General features: G+C 38.1%; 1 protein-coding gene across 1 annotated transcript in view; it reads left to right on the plus strand.

Moving 5' to 3' along the window:
* Positions 1-18,365, plus strand: part of klhl14 (kelch-like family member 14) — a 182,113-nt gene extending 163,748 nt beyond the window's left edge. The window contains exons 7-8 of the mRNA XM_060824369.1: positions 6,930-7,087; positions 18,176-18,365. Coding sequence (XP_060680352.1) covers positions 6,930-7,087; positions 18,176-18,316 — 299 coding nt within the window. The 3' untranslated portion in view covers positions 18,317-18,365. The remainder of the gene's footprint in view (positions 1-6,929; positions 7,088-18,175) is intronic.
* Positions 18,366-19,597: the final 1,232 nt, after the last annotated feature.

A 19,597-nucleotide genomic window follows, 5' to 3' on the forward strand; every position in this document is an offset into this window, starting at 1 on the left:
ATGCATTTGAATCCTTTCTATCGTGGACAAAGCACATTCCACAATGTGTGGAATCAAATTCTAATGTGCTTTGACTTTCACATTGATACGATGTCCTGGCATTTGCTGAACCTTGGGACTGAATCTTAACCATCAGATTTCAAACCTCTGGCTAAAAGGTCAACAAGAGGGAACTTGTGAGGGGAAACACCTCTGCAGCAAGTCCTACCTCAGAGAGCTGCAGTAGCTCTCCAGAATATTGAGAAAGAAACATGTGACACTGGATCAGGATTTAACTGAGTGTCCAAATGACCGATTCTGGGTGGGGATGGGGTTTGAGAGACCAATAAAGGAAGAGAAAACTGGGTTAGGTGGGAGGTAAAGTCTTGATGGCCATCCAAAGGATGCTGGAACCCAATTATATAAGGATACACTTCACTCTTAGATAATCCCCCACCCTTGCTCATCATAAACAATTGGTAAACCAATCAAACTTGCTACCTGGTGTTTGCCTCTCCCATTACTGGTTATGTTACAACAATTGCAGGATTCCCTCTGGCATTTGAACCAACTCGCCTCACACCTGCTTCAGAGATAATTGAAGTCACAAGTGGTATGTAAACTGTCCAATTCTCCTGCCTTCAGACCTGCTGACTGAGGGTAAAATTCAGCTCCTAGTAATGATGATACTGCAAAGATTTGAAATGCAGATAAAATATAAAGTCATGTATTTCAGTATTCACTTTGAAAACATTGACCTCCTTATATTTACATGAAAATATCAGTCAAGGGTCATGGAAGTTGATTTGAAGAACTCTTTAATTCATTGTAACAATTGAAGCAGAATGAACAGATGACCTAACATCTGTTTTATCAGATAGCCTCAATGTGAATAATTTATGAGTTTGTCCAAATGATCTCAACCCAATATGGGATTGTTTACACAAAACTAGCTTGCTTGCTCGTGAGTCATGTGAGTTGCAATAATTATTCCTTTCTTTGAAGTGATTTTTCAATGTCTGTGTTTATTTTAGCAAGGTATGAAGGTAATTAAAGGTTTTTTTCAATAACAGAGTACTGGCTATGTTTCACTGATGGATTTTATGAGATTGTAGGAAACAAGGGGCATGTTATATGCTTGACTTTTGTTTCCCCATGATTATTTAAAAGACTTGCTAGTGTTATTACAGGCCTCATTTGTTCTTAATATGATCAATACTTGAAATTTGGGCATGGGGAATGCAATGGAAGGTGTAGAGGGCACATGGTGTGTATGGATAGTGAATTGGGTGAGAATTGATGACTAAGATAAAGAAATCCAGCATCACAGCAGATGAAGATAGCATTCTAAACCAAGAACTCTCACATTCATTCACCTCAGGCATTCTTTGAGATGTGGCTAGATATCTTCAATCTGTGACCACTTCCTCAGCATAAAAATACAGTGAATGAGAATGGAAGTCCAATCTTAATATAAGGAAGATTCGAAGTTCCTGAATGCTAACTGAAAGTGAAATTATTGCCCTTTGTGTTTCATCGCTGTTAAAATACATGGCTTTCAAATCTGCTGCTCCCATGGTGCTCCATTTTCATTAGCCTCAATTGTTCGAGATCAAATCGATCCATTTCTGCTGCAATTAATCTATCCATCTAGTTTATACCTTTATTAGTAGTCCATTCTAAATTAAGCTTCTTTCATTATCTATTCAATTTATGTTTGTTACAATGGAATACATTAGATCACTTTTTTTTCACTTCTTACTTGCATGTTTATTACATAGCCACTCATTTTACTAATGAATTTATACAACTTGATTAAATAGTGGCTACATTGATATCAAAGCATCCGCTTTCATGTAATTAATAAATTTTACAAAAACCCCATTCCACTGAGTAGATATATTTTCATTTAATTAATAATATTGGGAAGGGAAATCAGTGCAATTAATATGATTTAATTTACATGATACATTTTTGTGAATCCATTGAGTTCATTTGATGTCTTGTCAGCAACATGATGAGAGATCAAGTAGAACAATAAAAGCTAATTTTACATTGATACAGCCCAGTCAGTGAGTGTGACAATCCAGATGCCACTAGCATATTCAGTATAAAGGAATACCTCTCTCTACTACTGAAAAAGTTATCAACTTTTTTGTTTGGATCCCAGAACCAGTCTAAAATATATATTTCTTTATTTTCTTTCCTATTAAACTAGTAATAACCAGCATTATGGTCAAGAAAAATTAGAACAATGAGATATGTCAATAGTAGCCTCTATACTTGTGCCACATCCTTAGAGCCCTAGCCTGCAATATTGGCAAAATTTAGAATCATAAAATAATTACAGCACAGAAGGAGGCCATTTGACAGTTTATGTTTACATTGGCCCTTTGCAAGAACAACTCAGCAAATCTCTGGTAGTGCATTTCAGCTCCTTACGTCTTACTGTTAAAATGTTTCTCCTCTTGCTGGTTCCTTTGCTTCTTTTCTAACAACATACCAGTATCAGATAATCTAAACAGTTAGATGAAAATTGGTCACCAAATTCAATAATGCACTTCACAATAGCAGTTACCTGCTTCTGTACATGTAAATTAGGTTGCTTTGCTGCCTGTAGCGAAAAGCAGTTTTAATTCTTTGCCTCTGGTTTTCTAATTTTCATTGATTCCTTCATTAGGTTCCCTCCCTTCTCATAGGCATATCATTTGCTGTGCAGACAAGAGTACTGTCAGACCTTTGTCAATACAATATACACCTCTTTGTTAACATTGTCTTAAAATAAGTTTTTGGAGGCGTGAAAGAGCTCTCATGGCAATTTCTCCTCAATTTTTTTCTAATTATTTCTTGTTTAAAATTGAAAATTCATCATACATGCTCACACCAAAGTTTGTGAACAAAAAGTTGGGTTGATGTCAGAATCAGAAAGTAAATTAATAGCTAACAATAACATTTAAATGGCAGGTAGAAATTTGACCTTATTGCAGTTACTGTGAACTAGTTTATTACTAAGTTAATGCATAAAATTGTGCTTATACCTATACAAGACAAGATCTGTAGCTTGAACTTTGAGCAGCCCTTGATTTATTAATATGCCAAATTAATCATTTAATCCAACTTAATATTTGGCTTAATTCTATAAGTCCATAAGTATCACACAATTGTTGTAGTGGAAAAGGAGTCTATTCAGCCCATCATATTTGTAAGCATTTTAGCTTAGTGCCAATCTCCTGGCTTTTCTCTGTAACCATGCACCTTGTTTAAATAGAAATAATCATGCATGGTCTTGCTGATTTCCTTAATTTAATTTGCCTTCACCACACTTCCAGGTCGTGTATTCCATACCCTAAAAACTCAGAGTGGAAAGGCTTTTCTCACCTCATTTGCTTCTTTAGCAAACCCTTTAAATCTGTATCGTCTGAGTTTCGATCCATTTATAAGTGTGAACAATTTCTCCCTATCTACTCAACCTAGAACCCTCAATTTTGAAAACTTCTATCAAAACTTTCCTTAAGCTCTCCTCTTCGGAGAAAACGTTCCAACTTTTCTCATAATGGCAGTGTTTCAACACCAGAACCATTCTTGTAACCTGTAGTGTGGTGCCCAGAACTCTACACAATCCTTGAAGTGTTTTTCAGCCAGTAACTTATAAAAATGTTCATTGTTACCTCCATGCTCTCATACTCCATGCCTCTACTTATGGATCCTAAAGCACTGTATACTTTAACAACTCTGTACCTGCCCTGCCCGCTTTATTTACTAATACACATACACAAACAGATATCTCTGCTTTGGCACTTCATTAAAATTAATATACTTAAATTGTGTACTCCAAGCTTAGCATATTATCTGAAAGCACCTAATCAATTTAATTATTGAAAGCACATTTTACACATTAACAGCAATTTAAATCATTCCTCGGATGTGGATGTTGCTGGCTGGGCCAGCATTTAATGCCCATCCATAATTGCTGTTGAAAAGGTGGTGGTGAGCCATCTTCTTGAATCGCTGCAGTCCATTAGTTGTGGATAACCTCACAGTGTCGTTAAGGTTCAGTTCCAGGATTTTGATCTAGCTAGTGAAGGAATGACTATTTATTTCCCCTCTGCCTCATGGATGCCCAGCCTTAAGATATCAAACCTGATCAAAATTAAACCCATTTAGCACAGTTGTAGTGCCACAAAACACAATGGAAAATATCCTCAATGTGAAGATGGGACTTTGCCTCGACAAGAATTGCACAGACATTGCTGCAACTGATACTACGTACAAGCAAGGACCAGCCCTTCAAACCTGTTTTGCCATTCGATAAGATCATGGCTGATTTTCACATGTCTGCCCATTTCACCACTTTTCACTTTCCTGGAGTATGTTATTATCTTTCTCATTGTTTACTTCACTTTTATTTATGCATCATTTCAGCTCCATAACTAGTTGCTTTACATTTTTAAAGCCTTTATTTAAAAATTCGTTAATGGCTTGTGGATGTTGGTGCCCGGGACAATAGTTATTGCCCAACCCTAACGGCTTTTGAAAAGATAGTGGTGAGTTGCCTTCTTGAACTACAGTTCTAGAGGTGTTGGTATGTCCGTAATACCGTTAGCAAGGAAATTTCAGGATTTTGATTTGACAACAGTGAAGGAGTAAGTGATAGGCTTCCAAGGTAAGCTGTTGTATGGCTTGATGGGGATTTTAAAAATGGTGATTTTCCTATATGTTAACTTGCCTTGTCATTCTGAGATAGAGATCATACATTTAGAAGGAGCATGGGGGGGTTACAGCAGCACCTCTTGTTGATACTACATACTGCTGCCACTGCATCACAGTGTAAAGAGAATGAATGTTGGAGGTGGTAAATGGGCTACCAGTCATGCAAGGTGCTTTGTCCTCGTTGGTGTTGAGTGTTGCTGGAGCTGCACCCATCCAGATACATTCCTGATTGTACTCATAGATGCTGAACAGGCTTTAGTAGATATGAGGTAAGTTACTTGATGCAGAATTCCTAGCCTCTGGTGTGGTCTTGTAGCTACAGTATTTACATAACTGGTCCAGTTCACAGTGTTAACTTCCAGGATGGTGGCAGTGGGAGATTCAGCAATGGTAATGTCATTGAATGTCATGGGAAGATGGTGAGATTCTCACTTGCTGAAGATGGTCATTGTGTGGCACAAATGTGGCATGATAGTTGCTTGCCAGTTATCAGTCCAAGTCTGGAGTTGTCCAGGTCTTGCTGCATATGAAATGGTCTGCCTCCGTATCCGAGGAGTCACAAATGGTACTGAACATTGTGCAGTCATCCCCATCTAACCTCCAGTAACCACAACCATCTTCCTTTGTGCTAGATAGGATTCCAACCATAGGAGAGTTCTTCTCCTGATTCCCATTGACTCTAGTTTTGCCTCTGTCAAATTCTGCCTTGATGTCAACATCAGTCACACTCACCTCACATCTGGAACTCAGCTCATTTGTCCATGTATGGACCAAGAGTCAGACAGTGGCCCTGGCAGAAGCTGAACTGATAATAATGAGCATATTATTCCTTTGCAAGTACAACTTGATAGCACTTTTGCTGAACCTATCCACTTTGCTGTTAAAGAGAGTGGAAAATGATGGGACAGTAACTGGCCAGATTGGACTTGTCCTGCTCTTTGTGCTCAAGACAGTTTTCTGTTTTGAGGTAGATTCCTGTGTTGTATCTAGATTGCAACAGATTGGCCAGGAACATGACTAGCTTTGGAGCACAAGTGTTCAGTATCATTACCAGAATATTGTCGGGGCCCATAATCCACTTTTGTCAATACACATTGAAATTCACCAGCTAGAGTACTTTCTGTACTCTAGCTACCTTCAATATTTTTTCTAAATTGTTGTTTAATATGGGAAAGTGTCAAGCTGAGGGGGCGGGGGATGAAGTACGTGGTAATGAACAGGCGATTTCCTTCCCTATGTTTGGCCTGATAATTAGATTTCATAAATTCTACAGTCATCATTGAGAACACCCAGGGCAATTTTTTCCTGACTGTATAACACTGAGCCACTATCTGGGGTGGGTCTATCCTGCTGGTGAGACAGGGCATACCCATGAACTAGTGGGGCATAGCCATACTTTCAGAATCATACCTTACAGGCAATGTCAGGCTATTGATTCACTAGTCTGTGAGACTACTCTGTCAATTTTGGCACAAGCCCTCAGATAAACAGGGTAAACAGGAGCCAATCAGTATACCCTCTAACTTGTGTTTAAAGTTGGATATTGAGTTGTTTACTTGTACTGACATTTTAATTATTTCTTTGTGGTCATCTAACTTGTGAATTGCCTGTGCAGGAATTGTAGGGTGCAGCCAAACAGCTTAAGGGGGATGTTGATTATAACATTAAACAACACTGGCCTGTGAACTGGTGAAAAAAATCCATGCTTTTTTATTCAATCTAGGCACACATCCAGATAGATCAGAGTTTGCAACGTTATTCCTAACGTTTTTTACTTGGTGGTCAAAGAACTGATTTCTATATAAATAGATAAAGTCACTTCAGACACATGGCCTTCCATTCTCCTTCTAGCAATATACAGCATAAGTTGAAGATTTTGAACATGTCAACTCTGCAGTAGAAGACAGCTGGGGAAAGACATATTTTATATATTTTGAGTATTTGAATCATAAATGCTTGATTAAGGCCACATTTATGATTTTTGTGCACTTAACACACTAAGGATCTCCTCCATCAAATTTCTGGTTGCTTTTTAAAATTGTAGGTAATTGTCATACTGACTCTTCTTGTTTAAGTGAACGCTTATTACTAAATTGGACCTCAGCGTAGGTCAGCCCAGTGAAATTTACACACTTTTTATCTTGGGTGCAGGCTTGAAGTAAGCAGCTATGACAATAATTGTATTAAGCTAAACAGTTCCCAACTCATTATTTTGATTGTAATTGCTTCTTTTGGTCTAGGTTTCTCACATCTCGATGTTATGCTCGTTGAATGTTATGATCCTAAGGGTGACCAATGGAACATTCTCCAGACGCCTATCTTAGAAGGTCGCAGTGGTCCAGGCTGTGCAGTGCTAGACGACAATATTTATCTTGTTGGTGGCTACAGCTGGAGTATGGTGAGACAAATTTGATTCAATATTCTTATGATATTTCATAATAATTGTATTGGGCAATTAGAAAATGACATGTACGGCAGCATCGCTCTGTACAATAGCTAGCCTTTTTATCATTACCTGTAGTTTGCTACCAATAACTGCAAATGCGCACGTCCAAGTCAAATTAGTGCTTCATTGTCAGTTTAAAATATTGCTAATTTTCTCCTGTTTCCGGATGCGGTAACATGCATTGAAATTACACCTTTCAACTTAAAATTTCAAGTTTATTCTTTTGATATGTGTTTCTGTTATGAAAAGTATCTTCCACTCAATTAGTTAAGTTGCTACTTATTTAGACTGATTGATGTAGTCAGGATAATTCCAAGTGGAGAAGATGCTACAACTGGGTAAATGGTTTCCTATCTTTGTAGAAACTCTAAGTTGGCCACTACAAACACTTTAATTTTGTTTTAGCTTGCTACTATAACACACTTCAATTAAAACTTAGTTCGTGTCAAAGTTACTGAGTAAATTACAAGATTTTCAGTGAAAGGGGATTTTATTTCTTACCACTCTAGAAAAAAATAATTAAATGTGACAAATAGATATAAAGCTTAAAAGACAAGAGCATATATCATGAAAAGAAAGATCAAGAATTTATAGTTTTGAAATTCCTAAAGTCCTTCAGGTGTTTAACCTAAGACCAAAGTTGTTTATTTAATGATTTGTATTCTCTGCATTAGCAAATAAAATTCCTTTTTCCATTGGTGAATGGATGTTTCACCCGTGTGCTTGTTGAGAGAGTGATAGCAAGAAAGCTTTCCAGTTCTGTTATTACAAATACACTTCTTCACTGTGCTGTGCCCAAAAATAGTTGCCTGAGATATATTTCATTTATGTATTCCCATATCTGGTTTAATTGTTGTTTTAAGAGAGATTTCCACAGATGAGTCTTTCATCCCAACATGTGAAACTTCCAGAATGAAATAGGAAATATAGATCAGAGTGATTGGTTGAGTCATGTCAATGACATATTTTGACTGATTCAGTTTCGACTAAGCCTTATTCATTGATAGTTTCATGAAGATCAGTTCAATCTGGCCAAGTCAGTTTTTTAAAAATCATTTAATATTAGAAAGATCCCAAGTATTTCCAAAAAAACAAATGATGAAACTTGAAAATTAATACTCCATCCTGACTGCTATCATAAAGTTCAGAAATATCAGTTTCTGTACTAATTACATCTCAAAGGAAAGATTAAGTTTGACATGGATTTATTAGTTTGGTATGAGTAAGTACTACCATCCTCCATTATTTGACTGGTGATAGATCTATGAGTTGGTATTCAGATCTTTTGTTTCATTGAAACAGAAATGGACCTCCAATGTAATGCTCTTGTGATTACTTTAAAACCAGATGCTCAAAATTAGCATTCCTAAATAGTAATTCTTTAGTTAGTTGGTTTTTGCTGTTTATAGCAATTGTGTTAATGGTCCAAGTATCTAAAAGCAGGAATTGAGAACCAAATAAATCATTAGAGTCACCACATTTTAGATATCTTCTTTCAGAACTGAACTTACATATTCACACAGCATCCAGCCGGGATAAATTGTTATGGAACAGTCAGAATCTGTGGTTTGAGTCTGAACTCTTGAATACACCAGCAGGTTACTCTGACATTTGTTGCTTCCTAGGCAGGCAACACCCAAACTTTGTGGAATCAGTTCATTTAAATAATGCAGGTAATGCTGATAGCACACCCAGCAAGCTACACAAAGTAATGAAAGATCAGCACAGTTTAAGCCAGCCCTCCAAATCTTCAAAGGTACATTGGGTCTGGAAGCCATTCTAAAATTCATTTGACATGGGAACTCTTGGAGTAGAGTTTTCCTGCCCCAGGTGTACGAAAAATTGTGGGAAAACAATACAGTACAAATGACAAACAGATTCCTGATGGAGAAACTCCCAAATCCCCACCCCACTTAAATAATGACTTCCGAATCTCACCATTAATAGCGATTATATTATTTCCTTGTATTTGCATTACATTAATATCCAACCCACGTTACGCTCCTTTCCTCTAGTGAGAAACTAGATGGCACAAATTCCTGATACATTAATTAGAGTGGATATCTGGCTGCTGCAATCACAGAATGATTGTCTCAGTCATCATTCAACTGCTCCTTCAGATGCCCCTATATGCACCATAGCCATTATCCTCCTTGATCTTTCATCCATGCAAGTCAGTGCCAGTAAATTAACAGTCTCATCACATTACCATGCCTACTCTTGGACCAACTAGACACCACTGACTAGATGTGTATATCTACACTTTGCACTCATGTGGACATATATATGGATCCTATGACTCCTGGAATTAAAGCTCATGATGTATTATTATTATTAATGCTGTTTCGAATTTTGGATTCCAAAGTGGACATAAACATACATAACTTTAATTTTGACTCTCACTTTAAATATACATGATAGAGTTTCAGTTTCATTTGCATTCAGAGAGTGCTCAGGATATTTGTTTACATGCATTTAAGTAAGACTGGCTGCTTTGCTAACCACAATTCCTTTACAGTAAAGGCCTCCTGAACTCCAATTGGATTGCCAATCTATGAAAAGCACATGACCATACTCAGATTGGCTGGATAGTATCCAATTCCTGATATTTCTAAGAAAGCAAAGTGATGATTATCTTAAGGTCAAATTAGTGAACCAACAATGCAAGACTACTTACATAGCAAATAAGGCAAGGAACATGCACTGGAGAAAAGTGATTCTACAACCAATGGATCAGATGGAAACTCTGCAAACTCACGGAAAGGAGGGAGGTCTCATGAATATCCCCATCCTCAATGGTGAAGGAACCCAGCACATCAGTCCACAGCAGTGCAAAATATAGCGCTGTATCCAAAGTGTTGAGTGTACAATCTATCTTGGCCTCCTGAGATCCCCAGCATCACAGATGCCATCCTTCTGCTAATTCAATTCACTCCACATAAGAAACAGCTAAAGATACCAGATACTGCAAGGCAATAATCCTGACTACTTTCTGGCAGTAGTACTGAAGTCACATGTTCCAGAACTAGTCACAGACCTAACTGAGCTGTTCCCGTGTAGTTACAATACTTACAACTATCTGAATATGGAAAATTGTAGAGGTTTATCCTGTTCACAAAAAAAAGGAAAAATCCAACACAGCCAATTACACCTACTCTGATTATCAACAGCACTAACTCACCAGTACCTTGCTCACTGAGTTACATCAGACACACTCATATCCTGATCTCTCAGACTTTATCCCATAATGAAAAAAAGAGCTGATCTTGAGGGGAAAAAGGTAATGACTGCTCTTGATATCAAATTTGGCAAAATCAAGTTTGACCAAATTTGGTCTCAAGGTGCCCTAACATAATTGGTTTCAATGGGAATTATGTAAAATTCTCCATAAGTTATAGGCATACCTAGCACAAATGAGGATGGCAGTGGTTGTTGGAAGTCTATCATCTTAGCCAGAGGGCATTCCTCAAGATTGTGTAATGGCTTAACAATCTCCAGCCGCATCACCAATACTTTTCCATTAAGGTCGCAAAAGCTGAGGATGTTTGCTGATGTATAGCACAATTTGAAGTTCCTCAGATACTAAAGCAGTCAATGTCCATATGCAGCAACACCTGGGCTACATTCAACCTTGTAATGTAGCTGACAAGCAATATCTACACTACACAAAATGACAAGAATTGAACATCTCCAACAAGAAATGCAAACATTGCCCATGATATTCAATGATATTATCATTGCTGAATGCCTCACAATAACACCCTTAGGCGTTAATAATTACCAGAAACTGAACTTGACCATTCAAATACTGTTGTTAGAAGAAAAGGTCAGAGAAAGCATGATCTGAACAAGTTGGGTAAGTGGTCAAATCAATGGTACATGCAGTATAATTTGGATAAATTAGAAGTTATTCACTTTGGAAGCAAAAATAAGCAGATTACTACCTGAATAGCTGTAAATTGGGAGAGGGGAGTGTGCACCAGTCGCTGAAAGTAAGCAAGCAGGTGCAGCAGGCAGTAAAGAAGGTGAATAATATGTTGGCCTCATTGTGAGAAGTTTCAATTACAGCACCAGGGATGGGTTGTTGAAGTTATACAGGGCCTAGAGAATTGTGTGGAGATTTGGTCTCCTTTTCTGAAGAACAATGCCCTTGCTCTCGAGGATGTGCAGCGAATGTTTACCAGGCTAATTACAGGGATGCTGGGACTGACGTATCAGGAGAGATTGACTAGGTTAGGATTGTTTCGCTGGAGTTCAGATGAGTGGGGGGAGGAGGAGGAGGAGAGGGATGTCATCAAGACCATAAAATTCTAACAGGATTAGACAAGCTAAGTGCTGGGAGGATGTTCCCGATGGTGGGTGCATCCAGAACTAGGGATCACAGTCTAAGGATGCGGGGTGGACAATTTAGGATGGAGATGAGGAGACATTTCTTCACTCAAAGAGCGATGAACCTGTGGAATTTATTACCACATCAAGTAGTTGATTCCAAGCATTTAATGTATTCTAGAGGCAGTGAGATATATCACTTGGGGCGAACAGAATCAAAGTTTATGGGAGAAAGCAGGATTAGGCTATTGAGTTGTGATGAACGGCAGAGCAGGTTCCAAGGTCCAAATAGAATCCTCCTGCTCCTATTTTTCATATTTCTAAGATGAGAAATTCTATAGAGAATAACTCTCCTCCTGACTCTTCAACACTTGTCCATAATGTACCAGACACCAGTCAGGAATATGATGTAATACTCCCCGCTTGCCTGGATGAGTACAGCTCTAACAACACAAGAAGCTCAACTCCACCGAGGAATGCAGCCCATTTGATTGACATGCCATCCAACACATTCACCATTCACTGCCTCCACCAGCAGTGTACACAGGCGGTGGCGTACACCATCTGTAAGATGCAATGCAACAACTCAATAAAGCTCCTTTGGCAACACCTTCCAAGTCCATGATCTATGACCCAGACTGACAAGAGCAGCAGAAATATGGAATCCCCACCCAAGCCACTCATCATTCAAATTTGGAAATGTAATCACCATTCCTTCACAGTCACTGGGTGAAGTTCCTAGAACTCCTTCCTTTGGTAACACCGTGGATGTACACACTCGACATGGACCACAGTAGATCCACGTCTATCTTCCAAAGGATAGTTAGGGATGGGCAATAAGTGCAGGCTTTGACAGCAATGCCTACATCCTGTGAACGAATATAAAACATAAAAGTAACTACACTTCAAAAGTTCTTCATTGGCTATAAAACCTTTTGGGATATCCAGCAGTCAGGAAACACTAAGTGCAAGCTTGAGGGCTATTGTGGTGCAAGAGACCAATGATCATTCACTGCCTGTTCCAGAGGTGTGTAACCTGAACACTTGTGCATTTGTAGATTAAAATATACGAACAAATCCAAGATTTAATTCATAGGATTATATAATGCGATTTGTAAATTTTGTTCAGCATGTTTGCATTAATTTGTTTTCAAGTTAGATTTTCAGATAATTGACTGCCATGACAGCAAAAATAAGATGTGAGACTGTTAGTGAATGGGGAATTGCTTTTCCTTTTACTGGTATGTCAGTCAGATAAGGCAATCACAATCACAGACAGCTTATTCATAACAGGGTTCTGATAGGATCATCAACCTGAAGCATTCATTCAGTTCTTCTGTCCACAGATACAGCATGATCTGCTGAGTATTTCCAGAAAAGGTTGTGTTGGTTGGCAAGCTCAATTTTTTTTTTGTTTTCCTCCTGTTCCAGCTCATCTTCAACAGCACTGATCCTTCATGATGGTGACATTTGCAGAATGCAGCAGATCCCCACAGATCCAGACCGTTGTAATATCAAATACTGCAGGGCTTCCCCAGAGCGTTCTATGCACTGTTTAATCACTGTAATGGCACTCCCCCTCTGAGTTTTATGCTGAATCATGACTTTCATTGCATTCATGCCACCCAGAGGTTGTACACCAGTATCATGCACCATGTCAAATGGTAGCCCTAGTCACCTGGTAGTCACCCTCAGATTTGCTGTGATAGCTAAAATACATGTGCTATGGTGAACTGCTGAAGAATGAAGGTATTGTGATTGCTGACAAGATACCAGAAATTGACTTCCATGATTCACTGCATTTGATCACACACCATTCCCCTTCAAGTATGTGGTACCCCTTCCACTTGTGATATATCTATAGATGATATGTGACACCCACAAAGTCATATGCGCAGTAAGTGACAGCCTACACCTTGGAGTAGCCTACCTGAAGTCACATACTGCCTCCACTCCTGCTTTTCAGCGAGAGATTCAAATACATTGAGGTCCTTCAAAATGTAGAGTCACAGTGACCTCCCTAATGCAATAATGGTCAACAATACAGGAATATTGGAATTAGCATTGCTCCTGAATGAAAGTAACCATAAGAATGGAAAAAGAAACATGGCATCAGGAATCTTCGCAATCATTGGCAATGCCATCATTGAAGTTGCAGTTTGCAAATTTCATGACAGCATTTTCAATGCAACAGAGAAGTGTATCACACTTGATAATTCACCGAAGGGTTTAGTATCCAAAAGGATCCCATGTCAAAGGTGAGAGATGGTGGAATAGAGGCTGCAGAATGGAGGTTGCAGGAGGTGGTTTAAGGTAAAGAAAGAGCGTGGCTTTTAGCAGCCTTCCTCTTTCCTGATGGCAGATCCCCAACCACCCACCCTAACCCCTCAGGAACACTTAAGCAAATCTGACATTTGTTCCCTGTTCAGGTTTCACACATGGTGGCTCTCCTGCCCAGTGCTTAAATCAGGTCGTCAAGTGGAAATTAATTGGCTACTTGAGGGCCTCACTTAGTACTGGGGTGAGATGGTGGGAATGACAAGGTACTCCAAAAATCTTTTCACCCCAGTCGTAATCAGACTGTCCAAGCCTGGCATCCTCCAAAACTCTAACCTTGCTGCCAAGGACATTAAAGCCTGATCAGATTTTCGGAAAGTAGAACTGCTCCTTGAACTCCTTCATTCCTAGCTGATTTCCTTACTGTTTTGTCTCTGCTCATTCTCCTAGTTATCGTGCAGTCTAAGGGGAAGGTTTTCTGCCCCAGCCACAAAGCAAATGGTTTGTCCAGAATCATTGAAGTCTGAACCCAAACTTTAGTGTGTGCTACACCACTAGAGTACTTAAAGATAATAGTTGTACATTTAGATAATGTGTTTCAAGCTAATTCTTTAGATAAGTCTGTTAAGTTATTTCAAATAACCTAAAGGAATTTGGAGCTCTTTATAATTTTAATAGCACAAATTACAAAAAGGCTGGTATTATTAATATAATTGGGGAGATGTAGTATAGCAGTATTTCATTGGACTAGTAATCCAGATACCCAGGCTGATGCTCTGGAAGCATGAGATCAAACCCCACCAGGCCCATAGCATCTGGTGGAATTTAAACTTAATTAATAAATTCCTAATTCATCAGGAATGAAGATCATGAAGTTATCATTATAAAAAAAATCACCTAGTTCATTATTGCTTTTTGGAAAGGAAATCTGCCAGCCTTATCTAGCCTACATGTAATTCCAAAACCATAGCAATATGGTTGACTCTTCACTGCCCTCCAAAGTGCCCAGTGTAAACCCAAGGGCATTATTGTAAATAACAAAAACTAGTGGAGGAACAATCTAGAAGGCCTTTTCATAGCTTTGCATTCATAACAAGAAATCCTTTTTGAATTCTTTTTAAAAATCTGTATACTTTGCACCATCTAGTGTTGTTTGATAGTATTACCAAATGATTTGGAATACATGAATGCATCAAATGTTGCCTGTGTGCAGAAATGCTGATGACTTTCAGAAGCCTTTAAAAGCAGGTAAGTCACAATATGTTTTGGAGGTAGAAGTGCAAAATATATAAGAATATAGAACATCTGCAAAATTCATTTTATAAACAGCAAGAACAGCTTTCATTGAAAGGTTTACCAGACTTTTTCATTTCATTTCACGACCTTCTATGGCCCATAATGATGTTTTGCTGTATATTACAAAAAAAAGGGCAATTTTGAAAAGTTGTTTCAAAAGATGCATTCACCTTATTAATTACTCCTTTCTTAGTAAACATGAATTCTAATAAAACCTCTCCATTTTACAAAAAGTTAAAAGGATCTGATGTGATATGTTCTTTAAAATGTCATTCTCTCTACTAAGCTGCTTTATGGTGTCACTAGTAAGCATTGACCCTCCAGATCAACACTGTTGGAAAAAATGGATACCCTGCCTTCATATCAGCAGAAGAAATAATCTCAAACTACAATCTTCTGATTTGCACTGCTGCAGCACTCCAAAACGCTCACCATGAATGATACATGGAGTAACCTTCCTTATGTGTAACTCGTGCAACACTTCAACTTTAGAAGCCACCAAACAATGGCTCAACTGTTTATACTTGGAAATTACTTAGATAATATAAAAAAATTTATTGTGATCGGCTGAATATCCTGTACAAGAATGATAAAGTACCATTTTTAGTTTAGCAAGCAAGTGACCAGTGGTCAATGTGTAAAACCAACAATAATATATAGCACCTTCAACTTAATAAAGGTACTACACAGGACTAATTATAAAACAAAATAAGACACTAAGGCACATAAGGAGCTATTAGGATGGATGACCAATATCTTGGTCTAAGAGTCCCTTTTAGGGAAACTTCTTGAGAATTTTCTTTTGTTTATTTTTCATTCAGGGATGTAGGCTTCATTAGGTTGGACCAACATTTACTGCTGATCACTATTTGTTCTTTAGAAAGTGGTTATGAGCTACCTTCTTGAACTATTAGTCCTTTTGGTGTAGGTAGACCGACAATGCTGCTATGGAGGGAATTTCAGGATTTTGATACAGCAACACTGTAGAAATTTTCAAATCAGGATGACGAGTAACTTGGAGATGAAATTGCACGTGATGGTGTTCCAGCTGCCTCATCCTTCTCGAAGGAAGTAGTTGAGGGTTTGGAAGATACTATCAAAGGAGCTTGGTGAATTTCTACAGTGCATTTTCTACATGTTATACATTGCTGCGACTGAATATAGGCGATGGAGTGAGTGAATGTTTGTGGATGTCATATCAATCAAATGGGCTACATTATCCTGGATGCTGGCAAGTTCTTGAGTCTTGTTAGAGTTGTACCCATTCAGGAAAGTTGGGAGTATTCTGTCACACTTTTGACTTGTATATTGTCAATGGTGGAAAGATTTTGGTGAGTCAGGAGATGAATTACCCACTATAGATTCCTAGCCTTTGACCTGCTATTGTAGCCACAATATTTGGGTAGTAAAGTTCAGTTTTTTGGTTAATGGTAACACTCAGGATATTGATAGGCGGTTATTCTGCATTCGAGAGTGTGGTGCAGGAATCTCTGATGAAGGGCTTTTGCCCAAAACATTGATTCTCTTGCACCTTGGATGCTGCTTGACCTGCTGTGCTTTTCCAACACCACACTCTTGACTCTGATCTCCAGCATCTGCAGTCCTCACTTTCTCTTAGGTTATTCTGCAATAGCAATGCCTCTCAATACTAAGGTGTGATGGTTAGGATCTCTCTTATTGGAAATGGTCATTATGTGGTGTGAATGTTACTGGCCGCAAGAGCACAAGGAGTAAGAATAGGAATAACAGGACTTTGGCAAAGTCACCCGCAGATTCATAGGAAGCTATGGGGATAGCATCATTGTGTATCTTTAAGAGATACATTCTTGATCAGGAGGGGAATCAAGAATGATTGTGAAAGAGTAGAAAAGTGGATGTGAGGAATGTTGGACCAGCCATGATTCTATTGAATGGTAGAGCAGGCTCAAGAGGCTGAAGTTCACTAAAGTCACTGAAAACTAACATGCAGGTTCAGCAAACATTGGGAAGGCTGGTCTATATGACATGAAACTTTGGTCACAAGAATGCAAATCTTTTGCTTCATATGTGTAGAACTTTGGTGAGGTCTCACTTAAAAGTACATGATGCAGATTTGGTCCCATTAAACTAGGGAATGATGTATTTATTTTAAAAGGATTTCAACAGAAGTTCATCACTCTGATTTCCTGGATTATCCTTTAGTGATAAAAGAGACTAGGCATATATTCTCTAAAGTTTGAAGAATGAGGTGTAATTTTATTAAAACTTACTAAGTTCATGAAGGGCTTAACAGGTAGAACCAGGAGACAGCCTCAGAATAAAAGGAAGGCTTTTTAGGACTGAGATCAGTAAGAAGTTCTTCACTCAAGCTAATGAAGTTTTTGAATTCTCCATCCCAGATGATTGTGGAAGTAGAGCAATTGCATATGTTCAAGACAGAGATCAACAGTTATCTGATACTAATAATATCAGTGTATAGAGCATAATAATGTTATTGAGGCAGATAATCAGCCGTGATAGAAGAGCACACTTAAGAGGCACAAAAGCCTCTTCCTGCTCATTTATTCCAAAAGTCCCTCCAATGCATTCACCTTATTGCCAGCCCTCCCATCTCCCAATGTGTCATCAACAGGCCAGAAGTGTTGGTTAACTGAGAACCAATGTAGATGGGTGAGTGAAGTGGTTTTAGGAATATGCATTATGGTGCAAGGTTAGAACACAAGCATCAGATTTTGGATCACCTGAAATCTATGCCTTGACATATAGAACATATGAGATCAACAGCAGTGCATTATAGTGATTAAATCTAGAGGAAACAGAGGAGTGGATGAGAGTTTCAACAGCAGATGAGCTGAAGTGGAAGTTAAGTCAGGCAAAGTTGCTGAAGTAGTATTATATGACATTCGTGATGATACAAATATATGAGTAAATTTCATTGTCGACCCAAGTATGACACCAAAGCTTTGAATCTCAAATAATTGCCAAGAAGAAAGATGGAGTTGGTGGCTTAGGAGCAGAGTTTGTGACAGGAATACAAAGGCAATAGCTTCAGTATTCCCAATGTTTAACTCAAGTTAATATGTGGCTCAGAATAAATAAGAATTTTTTGAAATTCTATGGCATATATGTTAGTTTGAAATGTTGTGTTTGATATTACAGGGAGCCTACAAATCTTCTACAATTTGCTACAGTCCTGAGAAAACCACTTGGACAGAATTGGAAGGGGAAGTTGCTGAGCCACTAGCTGGCCCAGCATGTGCAACTGTTACATTGCCAGCCTGTGTGCCGTATAATAAATAAAACAATTTGTCAGTTTGCAACATTAATATTAACACTGAGACAATTTATTTAAGTGATATCATGCAAAGTACTGAATTCTTACTCCCAAACATATTTAATGTTTGAAATGTGCTTTTTTACTATGGTAATTTATGACAATGAAAAATGTTATGTAAATCTTTGTATCTTTCAGAAGAAAGGCATGACCAAGTAAAATAATGATGTAGTAGAATATAACAATATGTAAATTTTGTACAGGATAAAAACTGTAAATGAAGCTTGTCTGTTGAAAACATACTTAAATAAAAACTTTAAAAATCCTGGTGATTTAATTTTATTGCACAGTTGGATATAATTTTTGTTTGCATTTAACTTTACTTCAATGATTTATGTCTGTACATTTTGTGATGTCACTGGTTTTGATTAGGAGTTATTGACAACTTGTTCAAAAACTGAGAAGGACAGCACACTTAAGAATAAGACACATTTTTGGTTCCAGTTTTCTGTCTTAAGCTGTACCAGAGGATATGCGGAATCCAGCTTATGTGGAATTTGTACCCATATCAATGCAATGGACCAGTATTTTGGATTGACATATGTGTATTATGTATTTAACCCAACGGTATATTGTGGGAAGATTGGGGTTGGGTGAATTGAACAATGGAATTTGTACTAACTTCAGGATTGTAAATAGGTTGTGATTTGTTCTGCATTGAGTAAGGCCAGTATGTGTGGGTTTGTGTCTAAAGAAATAATAAGTTGTTAGTTATTACCTTTGTGACCTTCAAGACTGACATACAAATTGTTCGAGGTGGAGACATGACCAAAGTAAATGAAGCAATGGATCTTTCTTTGCATATCTCCAGTCAATAATTGGTACAACATTGGTCCAATTTTACTGCTGCAATGAGTAACTACAAACAGCATAAGTCTCACCAAGTGAAATTCAACAAAAAGCAGCCATAATATTCATCCTTAAAGAGAATATTAAAACATCATCTCCCCTATAGAAATCTTTTCATCTGCTGTCAGAAATGTAATGTTCTTCCTTATGATGACAATGTATCCTCCAATGTGAAGGAAAAGATGCTGGATTAGCTCAATGAAGGAACAATTGATTTTTCCAAGCTGTTTGCCAAGATGACAATCAATTCTCCAAAAACATACTAGTTTAATGAAGTCTTTCAACAAAATTTTTGCAAGGTTTGTAGCTCAGATTGAGATTTAGGGTATAGGTTTGCTCGCTGAGCTGGAGGTCTAATATCCATCTCCTGGCTAGGTAACATCATCAGTGGCGACCTC

The sequence above is a fragment of the Hemiscyllium ocellatum genome, chromosome 4 (assembly GCF_020745735.1).
Source record: "Hemiscyllium ocellatum isolate sHemOce1 chromosome 4, sHemOce1.pat.X.cur, whole genome shotgun sequence".
In the NCBI taxonomy this organism is placed as follows: Eukaryota; Metazoa; Chordata; class Chondrichthyes; order Orectolobiformes; family Hemiscylliidae; genus Hemiscyllium; species Hemiscyllium ocellatum.